General features: G+C 49.7%; 1 protein-coding gene across 3 annotated transcripts in view; it reads right to left on the reverse strand.

Moving 5' to 3' along the window:
• The window catches only part of KCNA6 (potassium voltage-gated channel subfamily A member 6), a 36669-nt gene extending 18364 nt beyond the window's left edge, over window positions 1–18305 (reverse strand). For 2 of the 3 annotated variants that reach the window (XM_086402352.1, XM_086402350.1), the window contains exon 1: window positions 13580–18305. In XM_086402352.1, coding sequence (XP_086258478.1) covers window positions 16710–18296 — 1587 coding nt within the window. In that variant the 5' untranslated portion in view covers window positions 18297–18305 and the 3' untranslated portion in view covers window positions 13580–16709. The remainder of the gene's footprint in view (window positions 1–13579) is intronic. The other variant, XM_086402351.1, reaches the window with a different exon arrangement.
• Window positions 18306–18789: the final 484 nt, after the last annotated feature.

Below are 18789 nucleotides of genomic sequence, written 5' to 3' on the forward strand. Positions count from 1 at the left end.
TTAACAACGTGCATGGAAATCAAACTGGTAGCACCGTAAGGCAACCCTGAAGTCAGTCATCCACTGGCAAAGTGTATCTGAAGTGTGGCCACTTGTAAGCAAAGCAGAACATAAACTTCACCTCTAATGAAGAACAGCGCTTACAGTTCTTTTTCTCAAGGACTTCTACTTAAGAGAAAGGTCACCAGGGGAGGGAATGTCTCCTTTCACATTATTCAGAGCCTTATCAACTCACTGATTCTGTAAGCCTCTGCACAAACTTAAGAGGAGTGTGGAAAACTTGAAGAGGGTTGCTAAGGAGGTCTACAACGATCCATTTGAGAAGACCTTATTTAAAGGGCTGAGGTTTCACGGACTCAAATCCATTGCCGTGAGTTTCAGATCTCTTTGACTTTCTCGAAATGTATTAATATTCCTTGGATTGCAGGGTTTTTTTGTGGGACATGAATAGAAGTTCCCTCCAAAAAGAGGTGGAGCTTCTGCAGTTAAAAATAAAAAATACTTTGAACAGCACTGACTTGAGAAGTGAAATAGCTTTACTTGTTGCAGGACTTCTCAGAGGCTTTAATCTTCTGCACATATGCCTCTGTATCTCTCAGAGGCAGTGCTTGTTTTCTTTTCTTTTCTTTTTTTTTAATTTATTTGGCTGGGTTGGGTCTTAGTTGCAGCACTTGGGATCTTCCTTGTTTTGTGAAGGATCTTTTGTTGCGGCCCACAAACTCTCCAGTTGCTGCTCGTGGGTGCCGGAGCACACGGGCTCAGTAGTCGTGGCGTGCAGGCTTAGCTGTCTCTCAGCATGTGGAATCTTAGTTCTCTGACCAGGGATCAAACTTGCATTCCCTGCATCACATGGCAGATTCTTAACCACTGGGACGATCATTTCTGAAATGGGCATCATGCCCAGAGATTCTGTTCCCGTGGGAATGTTGGACTGGTGCTCTGCAGATCACCTTGAGGAACTGACAGAAGGAGCTATTCTAGGTAATGCGGTCAGCTGAGTATACATTGCAGCAGAAGAAAAAACACAAGGAAGTTAAAATACCACAGGCGATGTGTAACTGACATAGGAGGGAAAAGTCCCGAAAACAAAGGCTGTGAAGCCCAAACGCATGTCCTGGAAGGGGTGTAGGATACGGATTCTCATTGGGGAAGTCTCAGAAGAGGCCTGGGGGACTTGCCTGGTGGTCCAGTGGCTAAGACTCTGGGCTCCCAATATAGGGGGCCCAGGTTCGATCCCTGGTCAGGGAACTAGATCCCACGTGCCGCAACTAAGACCAGGTGCAACCGAATAAATAATATGAAAAAGAAGAAGAAGAGGCCTGGGATAATTAGGAGCTTACTCAAGTGCAAGGCGGAGTACTGGATTCCCTGACATCTGGAAGTCTCTTCTTATTCAATTATTCCACGTCATTTTGTCTTATTTTCTACGTATTTACCATGGAGCTCAACTGACTTCCATGCAAATGAAACACACTCCTGAAATGCTGCATACAAAGAAATACGTTCTCTGTAAATTGAATCATATTTTCCACCAGTTTGTGTTGTAATTTCAAAGAACATCGACTCCAAACACATAACAAAAGGCACGTCAATGAGCTGCTGGGCACCCCAGGTAGCACCCCACCTGGACCCACTAGCCAGGCAGGTAACCAGCTGAGCCCCAGGTCTGTCTACACTCGCTTACTCACACGCTCAGTTAATTCCTAAGTGAGCTGGAGGCTCTCACTGCTCCCGGGGATATGTTGCCTCATTGCTTACATCCTTTTCAAAGGGATTTACTAGAATCCTTGGATACTCTCTTCTGCTGGCATTTTTAGCCTGGAAGTAGTTTTCAAGTCAAAAAGGGCATTAAACCACTTTCCATGAGTCTCCTCTGTGACAGTCAAGTATCTGATGATTGAATAGCTGGATCGTGGTCAGCCAATCTAAATCTACAAAGCGAGAGAAACTATTATATATACTCATATCTCCCAAAAGACTAATTTATGAGAGCTCCGAGTGGTTTCCACCATTCCGAAAGGTTGGACAGTTTTCAGACGCTTGCCGATTGAAGCCTCAACACCCCACTGAACCAGGGAAAGAAAAGAGAGACCATGGAAACAATACTGCTCTCTGATTGGATGCTTGCCAGGCCGTGTGACACATGGGTCAGCTCTGCCTCAGTGCATTCCACTGGCCACCATGAGGGATGTTTTTACAAGGAAGAAAAGGCTCGGAGAGGTTCCCAACACACCCAAGGCCACACAGCGGCAGAGCCAGAGGGTGGCAGCACTGGGCGCTGACTCCCGGCTTGGCTGAGATCACCTCTTCCGACTGGGCTTACAGAGGAACTAGGGGCTCAGAACTGTGTCCTCAATTCTCCCATCCTGCCTCACCTGACACTGCCTCAGGGACGGAAAATGCAATGCTGCAGGTGGCGCAGCGGTAAAGAATCCGTCTGCCAACGCACGAGACCCAAGAGATGTGGGTTCAATCCCTGAATCAGGAAGGTTCCCTGGAGGAGGAAATGGCAATGCCATTTCCTGAGCCTGGCAGGCTCATGAGGTCACAAAGAGTCGGACAGGACTGAGTGACGAAACTCGCACACGTCGGAATCCTGGCAGGTTCAGCACCTAGAGTCAAAATGCAGTAAGAAAGACATGAAAATGGTCAGAGTCTCCTCAAGTTTCCACTTTTGAAGATGCATTTTGAAAACTATCCCCTGCTTCTGCCAACAAATAGAGACGCTCTTTCTTTCTCAAATCTTTCTAATATGAGAGTATTCCTTTACCCGCCATTAGAGAAAGGAAATCAGGATGGTATTCATAGAAAGCGTGCCACGAACTAGTCCAGGTTCCTTTTTCTATAGACCAAATAGCCTCATGTAAGTTTAGCTATACTGTGATTTTTTTAATGCGAAAAGGCTCCTTACCATTGAAAACACCTCTGACAGAAAGTGAATCTATTATTTTTATACACACACACACACACACTCACACAACAAAAACAGCAACTTTTTAGAAGTGCACCTATTGGAAAAAGTGAGGCAGAGAAGCATTAAGATGGAAGGCCCATGATGGATTTCAAGTCCAACCTGATTTCATTTTTTCCACACTCCTGGAAACAGCAGATATTTTAGGGGGAATGGAAGGAAGGGTTATAGAATTCTTTTCAACTTGGGTTTTCTGCAGTGAAAGCTGTCCCTGGTAAGGGATGACCTCACCTCTCTTGGAATCCGGAGGAATTTGAGCTGATTGCAGCTCAAATTGCTTTTGAGACTTTCCATTTGAATTCTAGCCCTGAAATATCGCAATGAAATTACCCGTAAAGCACTGAAAAAAGGGAGACTTTCTTATCTGCCTCCCAAGGCGATATGTTGGACATGGATCCAATTCTACAATGATTTAACTTTCGGCCAGTAAATCTCACAAACACAAGAGTTCCCCTGGGAGCCAAAACTCACTGGGAATAATCTCAGAAGGACAAGAAGGGGTCTGGGGCTGACAGCGGGGTCATGATGTTCCAGACAGCCAAGAAATGCAGAGTCCGGGCTGCGAACAAGTGATGACCCAAGAAAGCCATATGGTCCCACTTTAGGAATGCCCTCTCTCAATTTTCTCCCGCTCCCAGCCGGCAGGCATGGGGGACACCTAGTGATCTGACATCAGAGATGCAGGAGGTCATCCTCAAATGGGAAATATCCCAACACCACAGTTTTCCTTTTTTCTCATTCTAGTCATTTTGATGGAAACCCTTTATTGCTGTCTCCTTGCCCACATAATTGAACAGAACATGTAACTTAGGGTGTTCTTTTTTCCCCAAATTGAATGGTCTTATTGCAATAATTCTAGGCTTCCCTTGTGGCTTAGATGGTAAAGAATCTGCCTGCAATGCAGGAGACCTGGGTTCGATCCCTAAGTCGGGAAGATTCCCTACGGAAGGAAATGGCTACCCACTCCAGTATTTTGGCCTAGAGAATTCCATGGACAGAGGAGCCTGGTGGGCTACAGTCCATGGAGTCACAAGGACTCAGACATGACTGAGCGACTAACATTGCAATAATTCTAACATTGGGTGCTGAGAACCTACACAAAGGTGATGGCAGAGAGCCCCAGGGTGTTACATTTGTACATTATATTTGCACATTAACTGAGCGTGTTCTTGATTGCTGGGAGGTCCCTGCTCCCCTGCAGCCACACCTCTCGTCTGGAGTTGTGACTGTCTCCTCCCCAGCTGCCAGCCCTCACTTCTACTCCCTCCCACTGTCTGTGTCTGATAACTACCCTCCTCCCACCCCGATCTTACAGTCTGCTGTGACTCAGTCCAACATGATCCCGCAGGAAGGCTCCCAAGAGCAGCCACACCAGATGGAGGAGGCCAGGGCACCATGGTTCAGTCTCTGATGTTCCAGCCCGGGGTTCAAATGCACACGTAGGAAGAGGTCTTCCTCCCAAGAGAAGCCCAACACTACAGGCACAGTGCCTCCATGGGCACCGGGCAAGAGCGCCTTAGTCCAGTGACTAAGACTCCACACCCCCAGTGCAGGGGGCCTGGGTTCAATCCCTGGTCAGGGAACTAGATCCCACATGCCTCAACTCAAGACACTGCATGCTGCAACAAAGACTGAAGATCCTGCGTGCCGTAACTAAGACCCAGTGCAGCCAAATAAATAATAATTTTTTTTAAAAAAGGGATCACTCCGCCCTTCTGAAGCAGTGACTGTGTTCAGTGCTTCTGACCAATGTTAGAAAACTGAAACACAAGCCCAAGGAGACCAGACCTATTATTCTTCAGAAGAAAACAAAAATCCAACACTGCATGTGAACTCTTCCAACATTTCTTCTGTTTTGTTTATTTATTTCTATTCTTTCCAGCTTTACCAAGACATAACTGTCATGTCCAGTATTTCTTAGTGTCCCATCATCTTTGATTTAGGACATGTGGTCAGAAGTAGCTGTGAAATCTCAGGTTAGGCGCTTTGTGACAGCTGTTTGGAATCCTGCACATATGTAAAACCATGTACCAGGGCAGTGCAGATGCGGAAAGAAAAAATAAAGAGTAAAGTAAAATACAAAAAAGATCTTCACGACCCAGATAACCACGATGGTGTGATCACTAACCTAGAGCCAGACATCCTGGAATGCAAAATGAAGTGGGCCTTAGGAAGCATCACTGTGAACAAAGCTAGTGGAGGTGATGGAATTCCAGTTGAGCTATTCCAAATCCTAAAAGATGATGCTCTGAAAGTGCTGCACTCAATATGCCAGCAAAGTTGGAAAACTCAGCAGTGGCCACAGGACTGGAAAAGGTCAGTTTTCATTCCAATCCCAAAGAAAGGCAATGCCAAAGAATGCTTAAACTACCGCACAATTGCACTCATCTCACACGCTAGCAAAGCAATGTTTAAAGTTCTCCAAGCCAGGCTTCAACAGTAAGTAAACCATGAAATTCTAAATGTTCAAGCTGGATTTAGAAAAAGCAGAGGAACCAGAGATCAAACTGCCAACATCTGCTGGATCATCCAAAAAGCAAGAGAGTTCCAGAAAACATCTACCTCTGTTTATTGACTATGCCAAAGCCTTTGACTGTGTGCAAAAAACTGTGGAAAATTCCTCAAGAGATGGGAACATCAGACCATATTACCTGCCTCCTGAGAAATCTGTGTGCAGGTTAAGAAGCAACAGAACTGGACATGGAACAACAGACTGGTTCCAAATTGGGAAAGGAGTACATCAAGGCTGTGTATTGTCACCCTGCTTATTTAACTTCTATGCAGAGTACATCACGTGAAATCCCAGGCTAGATGAAGCACAAGCTGGAATCAAGATTGCTGTGAGAAATATCAATAACCTCAGATATGCAGATGATAGCATCATTATGGCAGAAAGCAAAGAACTAAAGAGCCTCATGATGAAAGTGAAAGGGGAGAGTGAAAAAGTTGGCTTAAAACTCAACATTCAAAAAACAAAGATCGTGGCCTCCAGTCCCATCACTTCATGGCAAAAAGTTGGGGAAACAGTGGAAACAGTGAGAGATTTTATTTTGGGGGGTCCAAAATCACTGCAGATGGTGATTGCAGCCATGAAATTAAAAGACACTTGCTCTTTGGAAGAAAAGCTCTGACCAACCTGGACAGCATAGCAGAAACATTACTTTGCCATGTCTAGTGATGTAAAGGTCCATCTAGTTAAAGCTATGGATTTTCCGGTAGTCACATATGGACATGAGCATTGGACTATAAAGAAAGCTGAATGCCGAAGAATTGATGCTTTTGAACTGTGGTGTTGGAGAAGACTCTTGAGAGTCCCTTGGACTGCAAGGAGATCAAACCAGTCCATCCTAAAGGAAATCAGTCCTGAATATTCATTGGAAGGACTGATGCTGAAGCTGAAACTCCAATATTTTGGCCACCTGATGTGAAGAACTGACCTTGATGCTGGGAAAGACTGAGGGCAGGAGGTGAAGGGAGTGACAGAGGATGAGATGGTTGGATGGCACCACCAACTTGATGGACATGAATTAGAGCAAGCTCCAGGAATTGGTGATGGACAGGTAAGCCTGGCGTACTGCAGTCCACGGGGTTGCAAAGAGTCAGACACAACTGAGCGACTGAACTGAACTGAAAGTAAAATAAAAAGTAAGGCATGTACATGAGGAGCCCAGGTTCCCATTCACTCCCAGACTTCAGACGGGGACTTCTTGGCAGTCCAGTGGTTAAGATTTCACCTTCTCGTGCAGCGGGACGCGGGTTCAATCCCTGGTCGGGGAACTAAGATCTCACATGCCATGAAGGCAAAATACCAAAACATAAAACAGAAGCGACATTGTAACAAATTCAGCAAAGACTTTAAAAATGGTCTACATCCAAAAAAAAAAAACTTTTAAAAAACAAAATAAAACAGTAAAGGAACACCCTTCCAAATGAGCAGAGGGCAACTGCCTGAGGTCTAGGAGTGAACGAGAAGCTGGGCTCACCACACACAATGTAGCTCCTGAAAAGCCTGACACATCCCCTACAGCAGAGAGCAAACCTCACAGCCCACACGATTTTTCCCAAGCACACCAGACTTTTCTCTCTTCCCAGGGATACCAAATTGCCTTAAAGCAGCCGATGAGTGTCTGTCTGATTTATGACTCAGCTACCATGGCCTCTGGAAACTTTACTCTGTCTGACTCTGGTCCTGTGATTTTTGTTGTTGTTCAGTCGCTAAGCCACGTCTGACCGTTTGTGACCCCATGGACTGCAGCACGCCAGGCTTCTCTGTCCTTCATCATCTCCCTGAGTTTGCTCAAACTCATGTCCATTGAATCGGTGATGCCATTCAACCATCTCATCCTCTGTCACTCCCTTCTCCTCCTGCCCTCAGTCTTTCCCAGCATCAGGGTCTTTTCCAGTGAGTCTGCTCTTTGCATCAGGTGGCCAAAGTACTGGAGCTTCAGCTTCAGCATCAGTCCTTCCATTGAATATTCAGGGTTGATCTCCTTTAGGATTGACTGCTTTGATCGCCTTCCTGTCCAAAGGACTCTCAAGAGTCTTCTCCAGCACTACAGTTCAAAAGCAACCATTCTTTGGCACTCAGCCTTCTTTATGGTCCGATTCTCACATCTGTACTTGACTATTGGAAAAACCATGGCTTTGACCATGAGGACCTTTGTTGGCAAGGTGATGTCTCTGCTCTTTAATACACTGTCTAGGTTTGTCACAGCTTTTCTTCCAAGGAGCAAGCATCTTTTAATCTCTCTATATTAAATCATGTCTTACGCACAATTTATTTAGAGATTCTGCAATGAATCCTTTAAGAAAAGAGCCTTCAAGCTTAAAAGTTTATATCCTGAGTCTATTTTTTATGCTGTATTTCATTTCAATGTTGGTTTCAGAGAACGAAAATGAAATCACCTGGGATGCCCTTTCTTTGAGGTGCAGGTGGCTGGTCACTCTGGGTGGCCGATCAGTGTCACTGAATCCCCATCGGCTGCCTGGCAGAGTGGGGAGCCAGGCTCTCTTGAGAGTGTGTGGCCTGGGAAATGTTTTCGCTTGCAACCTCGCAACCACCAGGTGGGCTGAGTGGAATTTGCTTCCTTATTTTGCAGATGGTAAACAGAAGCATGGAGAGATTTAAACAAGGTACAGCTAACAGATGGTTCAGACCTAAGTTCTCTGACTCTGAAAGCAAGGAAGCCAGGAAGTTCTGAATTCAGGATGGGGAGGGCAGTCCCATTTCCTGCCTGGGGCCAGGTCCCCCGCGGGACACTGCAGTGGCCTCAGGAATGAGCTAAGGATGTGTACAGCTGTTGGCCCGGAACTGAGACCCCCAAGCCAGCAGCTGCCCTTCAGTCGCAGTGAAGAAGACCAGAAAACCAAAGGAGGTGGGGAGCAGCTTCTTTCGACCCTAGGGTCTCCTATACCCTCTGAAAGGAGGAAATTGCTCAGACACTCAGTAATGTCCAACTCTTTGTGACCCCATTGGCTGTAACCCGCCAGGCTCCTCTGTTCATGGGATTCTCCAGGTAAGAATACTGGAGTGGGATGCCACGCCCTTCTCCAGGGGATCTCCCCGACCTAGGGATGGAAACCATATCTCCTGCATCTCCGGCATTGGTAGGCAGATTCTTTATCACTAGCACCACTGCGGAAGCCCTTGAAAGGAGGAAAAAACAGTGGAAAACAACTAAGGAATGTCAGCAAGTACTCCACTGCAAAGGAGAAAGGACACGGTGGGACAAAAAAGGACGCTGAGGGTGAGGACCAGGGAAGTGGGATTCTGAAAGCCGCTAGAACTGTAGACAAAAACTCTGAGCCAGGGTCCAGCTTATGGGTTCTGTCCTGAGGGTCACCTGTGAGACCCTGCATTTGTCCCAAAGAAGAGGATTCAAAGGAAGTGTTAGAGGAAGGCTCTAGAAGAGAGCCACTCCCACCCTCCCAGGCTGCTAACACACGAGGGGAAGAGAACAGTGATGGGTGAGGAAAGACCCTCTAGAAAGATGCATGAGCAATTCTGTGCCTTCAGAGCCCCAGAAGGAAAACAGCATGGGAAGCCTGTGGATTTTCAGTCAAAAGACAAACTGGCAAGTAAATAAAAGCCTATCGGGAACTTCCCTGATGGTCCAGTGGTTAAAAATCTGCCTTGTGATGCACGGGGCTCGGTTTCGATCCCTGGTCAGAGAACTGGGATCCTGCATACTGCACAGCGAAGCCAAAAATTTTGTTTAAAAAACAAAACATGGGACTTCCCTGGTGGTCCAGTGGTTAAGATTCCATGCTTGCAATGCAGGAAGAGCAAGTTTGATCCCTGGATGGGGAACTAGGGATGCTTCGAGACGCGGCCAAACAAAAAGCTATGTGCACATTCAGGAACCATGATTCATTCTCTCTTCTTGCTGAATATCCATTGGACTTTTCCTAGGTTCTGCTCATCACGTCTCACCTGAGGGCGGTGGACCACTCAGTAGCCAGGTGCCCTTGAACTTGCCCACTGAGCCTCAACTGCCTTCTCTGCCAAAGAGGAAAACAATGCCTAGCCTTCCCATTGCATTTGGTTGTTGAAGGATAACAGCACTGATAATATCAACCTCTGTGTGGTGCTTGCTTACATCACACTGTGTGCATAGTGTTACTTGGTGTTACATAAATAGGGTACTCATATCAACTCATCTAATCCTCGAAACAGCCCTATGAGATTGTCCCCTTTATGCCTCTATTTTATAGAGAAGGAAACTGAGGCACAGAAGGTTCCAGAACTTGGTTTACATCACCCAACTGGTGAGCGGCAGAGGTGGGATCTGAACCCAGCCAACTGGCTCCAGAGTCCAGGCTCCTAACCTCTGTTATAAGACATGATGTCTGAAAGCACTGAACTGAGATGCTTTCTTAAATGAAAGATGCCATTCTCATCCCTGTTAGGACTACTCCCACGGGGCAGGATGGATTCCCAGATGGCGGTGCCGCCCCAGCCTCAGACCCACCACCCCACTGGCCGGGTGCCAGCCTCCTGGAGGAGCGGGAAGGCACAGCACCGACCACTCCCGGCTGCAGGACTGTCTTCCCGTATTCTTTTCCAAAGCAAAATGTCTGCTGCCAAAAGCAGGGTTTGTCTGTCTCCTGGAGACAGCGGTTGTCAGGTCCTGGGAGCAAGCAGGCATGTCAAAAATAGCAGCGCCGTAGACAGCTCGGCTGCAGGCTCCTTGGAGATGGTGGTTTCACTCTCGCCAAAGAGACAGGGTCTGTCTGCATTTCCTGCACCTGTGATGAAGGCCACTTAAGGCTCCAAGACATTTTCTAGGGCCAGGCAAAGAGTGTCCGCCGGGCGCGTGACAGACGAAAGGAAAACCCTCTCCATAGCAACAAGGATGAGGTCAGAGCCGTGCTCAAAAAAAAAAGTCATAGATAAACCATGATGAAAAAGAATATTAAAAAGGATGTCTATATATGTATAACTGATCATTTTGCTGTACAGCAGAAATTAACACACTGTAAATCAACTATACTTCAATAAAATAATTTTTTTAATTGTCATAAATTCCACCAGGGCTAGGCCTCCAATAGCTAATGCTGATAGCCAAGGTTAGACCAGTATGGATGGCCAAGGTGAGATACCAGTATTGAGGTGTCTGCCTCTTTTTCTTTCTTGTTCTAAAAGAAGCAGTCACTCATTCTAGAAAACCTTTCCAAGGTACTCACTGATAGGTTTTCATCTCCTTCCTAGGGATGAGCACCAAGATAACTCACAAGGACCTACTTATAGCACAGGGCACTCTGCTCAATACTCCGTAATGACCTATGTGGGAAAAGAATCTTAAAAAATGAGTAGATGTACATATAGGCATAGCTGAGTCACTTTGCTGTACACCTGAAATGAACACAACATTGTAAATCAAGTAGTCTCCAACAAAAAGATTTTTTTAATATATGGAACAAAGAGGTGGCAAGAACGCCCTTCTCTAGGAGTTCAGAGCAAAGGGAGGGGAAAGAAATGACCGTCTCCAGCCCCGCAGGGACCTCAGGCCCAGATCAGGAAAGTGGTTCATCACGAGACATGATAACACAGGAACTAGGAGCCCATCTGTCTTCATTCCCAGTGGCTTGCATCTAGAGGCTCTCTCTCAGGAGAAGCCCCAAGCTCCAGCCCAATTCTGCCCCAAGAGAGCCTCGTACCCTGGGGCAGCCCGGCGTCAAGTGGGAGTGAGAGAGGAAATCCTTCAGTTTAAAGAATGGGTTTCTTTTCCTTCCCTAAGTGACCCTGACAAGCTAGAATTAGACCAAACTTTGCTTCCCCAGGCAATAACTCACAGTCAGAACCAATCAGAGCCGGCCCGGCAGGTTCCAGCCAGATTGTCCCAGGAGGACTGCGTTCCTTGGAAATCTATCTTGGCATTTATGGAGAGATGCCGGGGGACAAAACATTGCCAAAAGCAAGGGCTCAGCCAGCCGAGAGAAGGCATGATAAATAGCAGGACTGGAAGGTGTCACGTAAGGAAAAGCACCAAGGGCAGGGAGGGGAAGGAAGGGATCAGTGAGGGGAAGGCAAGTGAGAGCAGAGAGCAATGGCATCTGATGAGCACTCCAAGAGGAGGACTGGCTAAGGGAAGACCCTCACCCCCGCTTCTCCTGTTTTCTGAATGAGCCATAAGCCTGCAACACCCGATCAGCCGCTGGAGGGTGGGGAGCAGACCAGGAGAATAACACCTTGGCCCCTGTGTAATTTCTCAAGGAACTCTGAGTTTCCAGGGAAACAGAGATGAGGTGGAATTTTCTGCATTTGTTTGTGAGGTTTTGCCAGTGAAGTATAAACCCCTTAGCTTTGGGTGGGTGGGGAGGAGCGGGGGCAGGGGGGGGTGGCAAGTTCATTGTCTTTGTGCTGTCACGAGTCACATCCAACGTGTTTATCCTAGTTCAAGACAAGCTGCCCAGGCTCTACATGGACTAGAAATGGCTTAGTCTGTCTTCAGAGCCAAAAGAAAGGAGCACGTCAATCCCACAATGGTCTCATTGTCAAAATTCAAAACAAAACAAATGGTTCCTAGCACTGGATGGGAGCAACATGAAAGCTCTCAAGTGTCCCCATGCGGCAGAGAAAAAAACTGTCATCCTTCTCGAATATGCAATCTGGTCCATCTTTAGAGAGGCTTAACGTCTAGATTCATAAAACCAAACCATCTCCCAGACAAGACATGAAACTCTGGGGTTATTAGCCTCATGTCACTTAAAAAAAAAAAAAAAAACAATTCAGTGACTTTTATGAGTTAACTTATGAAGTACAACTGTCACTGCAATCCTCTTTTAGAAAATGTCCATTACCCTCATTGGAAAAGACCCTGATGCTGGGAAAGACTGAAGGCAGAAGGAGAAGGAGGCAGCAGAAGATGAGATGGTTGGATGGCATCACCAACTCCATGGGCATGAGTTTGAGCAAATTCCAGGAGACGGAGAAGGACAGGGAGGCCTGACGTGCTGCAGTTCACGGGGTTGCAAAGGGTCGGACACAACTGAACAACCCTCCAAAAACCTAATATCCTGATACACGTGGGACTCAGTCTACATGACCTCCAGCAAAGAGATGCACAAAGAAAAAGCCTCCTTATAGACCGGTTGGTGAATCTCAAGCCATCTTTCTAAGGAGAGTCGTCCCCTGAACTTCACACCACTAGGATTTATGAACTCTGCTTTTGTTCTGTTTTCAGGATTTGAGAGAGACAGCTCTGAGAACCTTTGAGTGAATTCAGGGCATTCAGAAGGCCAGCCTTAAATTAAGGCTTTTTCTAGGTTAATTCCACTCTATGCTTTCCTCCTACATCCTCTTTCCTGTGTTTATTTCACTGTATCTATAGTGCATTGTCCGGAACTCTTCTGCAAGCTTCTCAAGGTTGGGGACCCAGAGTGAGCAGAGTCCAGTGCTACACAAGCGAAATATTTATCTGAAATATATGAGGTTCTCTTTCTTCTCTCCAACCCGCCTTCTCTATTTTCTACTTGCAGATTCAGGAAATTTCATCAGAGATGTTTTCTAAACCCACAGCAATCTCATCTTGCTTCAGAAACTCAGGACTCCGCCCCCAGAGGTGAGCACACTAGGACAGGATGCTGTACTGGCAGGAAAACAGAGAGTCCACCAGCTGGAGAACAACCTTCTGAGCAAACACCCAAGGTCACAGCCATCCTCGAATGCAAAGAGTGAGCCCCACTGAAATGCCCCAAGGTGCTCCCAGCTCCCGAGAAAGTGAGAGAAAGATGCACAAAGAAGGAAGAAGAGGTTCAAATGGCAGATGAGGGAAAGCCAGAAAGGTGAGAAGAAAGCAAGGCAGAGCAAGTGAGACTGCAGAGAAGAAGGAAGGGGGGAAAAATGCAGAGGAAAAGGGGGGGTGATTTAGAAGGGGGAGTGAAGGGAGATAGCAGTGTGCAAGCAGAAACAGAGGAGAGTAATATAGATGGAGACAGAAACACACGGAAAGAGAGAGAGCGAGGAGGCTGCTTAGGAAAGACAGTCAAAGGCTTCACTCTCCCCAGATGCACGCTCTCCTGCCCCCTTTCTGCCCCTCCCCACTCCTGTTCTCATTTGACCTGAAAGACTGAGCCAGAATGAAATTCCCCAGCAGCAGAACCTACCTCGGGTGCAAAGACGGCCAGCTGTCCCCTTCTCTCCTGGGGCTTCTCAGGCAGAAAGAATCCCCCCACGTCTCAGCTGAGCCTGACAGATCCAGGAAGACCTCTGGGAGCTCCTGCCGGCCCAAGTCAGGTGTAACAAAGACCTGAACCCCTCTGCTGACAGCTGTGAAAACGCCACCCCAGCTGTCATGGCGACATGGGGCACAGATTCCCTCGGTGCTCAGGGAACAAAATCCACATCAAGAGGCTCAGAGTCAAAGGGGGTCACTTGGCGAAATCCATCAGAGGAAGTAGGTCAGGTCACAGCCTCCCAGTTTGTCTTGGATGTCTTTAAGAAGAACCATCTATGAGGTCCCTCCCAGGAGCTAGACATTTCCTTGGGAAGAAGCATCATCTCTCTGTCTTAGAGCAGGGAGGGGCCGACGTGAGTGCTCCATGGTGCTATTATGGACTAAAACTAGTAGCAGCTGCCTCTTGAGAAGCTAGTCCCCTCCAAGGCCATTTCGAAAGAGAGAATATGGTCTAACTGGCAGTTGCCTAGCATTCAAGTTTCTGAAGACTCGAGTGAGATGAGATAGCTCCAGTGATGGGCTGGGGAAACCAGGAAGAAAGGTCCAGATAGGAAGCTTTGGGGATCTGCTTACCCTCATTTTCCAAAGGCCACACATCCCTGTCCCAGCCCTGCCAGCCCCTAAACAACGTTATGTGAGAGGCGTCCCCATTTCAGAAGCTGGGAATACATCGTCTCTCGTTCTCCCTGGCTGCCCAAATCAGAAGATAGAACAGTCTGGAAGGTTGCTACGGCAACCAGAATCCCCGGAGAGCCCAGCTCTTCATAAACCCTTTCCACTCGGGCATGCTCTGACTTGAAATGGTGAGGACGATGAAAACACACACACTCCCATTCTGAGAAGGACACATCCATGTTTCAACATTCACTCTCGACGTGAGCATCCCTTTTGCCTCTGGGTGGGCCTTCTCTTCCCCCCTCCCCCTGAACTGTCAGGAGTAATATTCCAGAACAGATGTGGAAAACTGGCACTTCATAGCCTCAGAGCAGGTGTGTGAATCATGAGCATTTTCTACTGCATTTCAGATTTGGAGAAGCCAAACTCCCAATCAAGATGGTGCTGGCCCTAAAAGGATGCCACTGAATCGCTCCAAAGAGCATCTTCCTTGCTGAAGGGGAAGAAGCAAAGAATAAGGCCCAGTTCAAGAGGCAAGGGAGGGATTTAAAAAGCTAAGGACCCAGAATGGCCTGGATGTGGGCTTTGGACCCAAAGCGGGAACCCTGGGAGGAGGCTTGGCCTATGGGACAGGGGGAAGCAGGGTAACGAGCTAGAAATCATTACAGAAGTTCACGCATTTGCATAGCATCACCCCCAGGATCCAAGCTGAGTTCCTGGGCCATTCCCCAAGAAGTGGGGGTGGGGGGACAGACATCAATGTTCCCATCAAATGGGTGGGGACACCGAGGCACAAAGTGGAACTGTGGCCCCCAAGTTACCCTGTAAAGTGCGGCAACATCCAGACACAGTGTCTCTCAAGAAAACCCTCAAGAGGCTGTACCTCGTAAGTTGGCTCTTCGAGAAAAGCTTTAGAAAAAAAAAAAAATTCTCATCAAGGAGTCTTAAAGCCTAGATTATAAAACTGAAAACATGTTAACAGTCCTTTCGGTTTCTGAACTGCACCCAGGAGAGCTCAGAACAGTACATCACAGTTGATCAAGGCAGCAAATGAATGGCAGTGCAAAGAGGAGAAAAAGGGGACGTGGGCAGGTGGTACAGGAAGAGCAGTTCAGTTCACCATGGAAGAAGATGGCTCAGACCAGGTGGGGGCACCACCGGGCATCTCCCCGGTGACAGCCAACGGCTGCATCTCCAGGGCTGGAGCAGGACAATGTTTACCTGACTCAGCAAAAAAAAAAAAAAAACAACCCTCTACCGGTGAGGCTGTCAGCAAAAGAACAATGCTTCTTCCTTACTCTAAACCGCCTGTCTCATTGCCCGCAAAATGCAAACAGAAACCCACGCTAGCATCCAATGTGTGCTTTTACCTGGCGGCAGATTTAAGCTGGAGTCTGCTTTAGCAAGCCTTCAGCTGCAAACCTAAGTCAGATTCCCAGGAAGAAGGATGGAAGGCTAGAGAGGGCTGGGGGAAGTGAGGGAAAGGAATTTGCTGTCAGCAAAAAGACTCCTCCACCGCTCTGAGATGGCACTGTCTAAGGGACACTGCTTCTCTAAGAAGTGGTCAGGCCAGGTACTTGGTTCCGTTCGGCCATTTCTTGCAGCTCCGTGGTTCCCCTTTGTCAGTTCCTCTGCACAGGAAGGCACCTGAACAGACAGAGTATTTGGCTCTGAGAAGGAGGAGCCTTCCTGGAAGCCAGAGAGTCAGGGGAATCAGAGTCGAGAAAGCTAAGTGGAGACCAGAGACTAACGTCTGTCGTGCCAGGTCACGCTAGAAGAATCCACTGGCCCTTTTGGTCCAGGACTGACCTCTCACGTCCTCCAAATGGCCAAGTGTCATCGTAGTTTCTCTAATTGCATCCAAGATTAGAGACAGATAACATATGTTCAGGCTGTGCAACTGAAGGCTCTCCTAAGGCTTCTCTGCAGAATGACCAGCCGACCTTACAGGGCACTGGAGGAAAACAACAGGATGAGTACTGTTTCTGTCCACCGGCTTCGGCTAGTTAGCATGTGGCCAGAAGCTACGATGGGAGGGTGCATGCCCCAAAGCCAAGGATGCTAAGGAGAAACAAGACCCAGGTATGCCTGGTTTCCAGCCTGTCGACGTCACTCTTCCTAGAGACATCACAAGTCCCAAACGTGAAAAATCAGAGTCTCAAGGGAAGGTCAGATGGAAATCTCATCCACGTGACATAGATGGGCACGAATGGGTGGCACCATTAGAATTTCAAAAATGTCACTTAGATGGAGAAACCTGGGATGCTGCAGGGGTCAAGTAACAAGGCTGACAGTCCAGGTGTATGGTCCTGGCGCCAACCACTGTGGGGTGAGGGAGTCAGGAGGTCACCTGGAGCTGGGGTGCGAGTAGTGGAGGATAAGAAGGGTCCCTACAGAAGGGTGTGTTTGGTGTCTTCCTTCCATGCAGGCACTGCCCGCATCCATCAAACCTCAGTGAGCATCCTTTTCTCTGCATACCCTCGATGTGGTGTGGGAAGGTAGCTGGGTCTCCGCTCCCGGGTGGCCTCTGAGAATTCAGGCTTGCCAAGTCCGCTGTCAGCTGCCTTCAGGTCCGGGGCAGGCTGCCCACAAGTGACGTGGGTATACTGCCCTTGCTCCTCCTGCTCTGTCTCTCGGTGGTAGAAGTAGTTGAAGTTAGAGACGATGACGGGCACGGGCAGGGCGATGGTGAGGACCCCAGCGATGGCACATAGCGAGCCCACGATCTTGCCCCCCACCGTCATGGGGTACATGTCCCCATAACCTACGGTGGTCATGGTGACCACCGCCCACCAGAAGGCATCCGGGATACTGGGGAAGAGCGAATCGTCGTCGTCAGCCTCCGCGAAATAGACGGCGCTGGAGAAGAGGATGACCCCGATGAAGAGGAAGAAGATGAGCAGGCCCAGCTCCCGCATGGAGGCCTGCAGCGTCTTGCCCAGGATCTGCAGCCCCTTGGAGTGGCGTGACAGCTTGAAGATGCGGAACACGCGGACCAGGCGGATCACTCTGAGGATGGCCAGGGACATGGCCTGCTGCCCGTTCTGGCCGCCCCCACCAGTGGCCGACTGCTGCTCCTGCTGCTGCACCAGCTCGGTGCCCAGGGTGATGAAGTAGGGGAAGATGGCCACCAGGTCGATGATGTTCATGATGTTCCGGAAGAAGGCTGGCTTGCTAGGGCAGGCGGAGAAGCGCACCAGCAGCTCGAAGGTGAACCAGACGATGCACAGCGTCTCCACCAGAAAGAAGGGGTCGGTAAAGAAGGAGCCCCCGAGAGTACTTAGTGAGGATGAGCCCCCTGCCACCATTCCCCCGGGGGCGATGCCAGGATGGAAGGTATAGGAGTCACCTTCATCCTCCTCTTCCTCCTGACTGCCCCTGGACCCTGGGGAGACGCCGCCACCGTTGCTTCCACCTCGACCGTCTGCACGGAACTGGGGCAGCGTCTCCAGGCAGAAGATGACGATGGAGATGAGGATGACCAGGACGGAAACGATGGCGATGCCCCGGGCGGGCCCCGAGCTCTCCGGGTACTCGAAGAGCAGCCACACCTGGCGCTGGAAGGGCTGGGAGGGCAGCGGCTTCTCGTCCACGCCACCCTCGGGCAGGCAGCCCTCATCCTCGCGGAAGGCCGCCAGGGCCTCGTCCCCCAGCTGGTAGAAGCGGATCTCCTCCAGGAAGATGTCCAGCGGCACGTTGACCGGCCGGCGCAGCCGGCCCCCGGACTGGTAGTAGTAGAGGATGGCGTCGAAGCTGGGCCGGTTGCGGTCGAAGAAGTACTCGTTCCTCAGCGGGTCGAAGAAGCGGACGCGGCGGCCGGGGTCCCCCAGGAGCGTGTCCGGGAACAGCGACAGGGTGCGCAGCTGCGTCTCGAAGCGCAGCCCCGAGATGTTGATGACCAGCCGCTCGCTACTACAGCAGCCGCCGCCACCGCCGCCGGCCTCCGGGAAGTCTCCCGCATCCTGTTGCTCGCCCTCCGGCCCGCGGACCTCCCCCGGCGCCGCCAGCGTCAGGGATTTCTCCGATCGCATGTCCCCTCCGCGCTGCGCTCCCCGCCGCTAGGACGGCGCCCACTACACGACCACCACCCGGGCGCCGCGGCGCCTCCCAGCTCTCGGCGGCGCCCTCTTTGTAGGGTGGGGCTCGCAGTCCGACCCGGCGGCGGGTCCCTGAGTTCCGAAGCCCTGGTCTCTGCCGGGCTAGGTCTGGGGAGGCGACCAGGGAGTGGAGGGTTCGGCCCCGCGCCTCCAGGTATCCGCGCCGGATGCCAGATGGAGCTCGGAGTACCTGGAACCGCAGCCTGGCGCGTGTGCAGCTGGACGCCCGAAAAAGACGCGTGGCTTGGCCCCTCTCGCCCCGCCCCAGACTGGGCTCCGCGACGCGGGGGTCCGCCCTGGGTGTCAGCACGTCCCAGCTCCCACGGCTCCAGACCCCCTGCCGCCGCTGGGACTCGTGCCCCAGATGTGCCTCCCTCCGACTCGGCCAAGACGCCCGGCGGGGCTCGGCCTCCGCCCAACGGCCACT

The sequence above is a fragment of the Bos grunniens genome, chromosome 5, assembly GCF_055505025.1.
Source record: "Bos grunniens cultivar Pamir isolate PY7600 chromosome 5, Bosgru_T2T1.0, whole genome shotgun sequence".
In the NCBI taxonomy this organism is placed as follows: domain Eukaryota; kingdom Metazoa; phylum Chordata; class Mammalia; order Artiodactyla; family Bovidae; genus Bos; species Bos grunniens.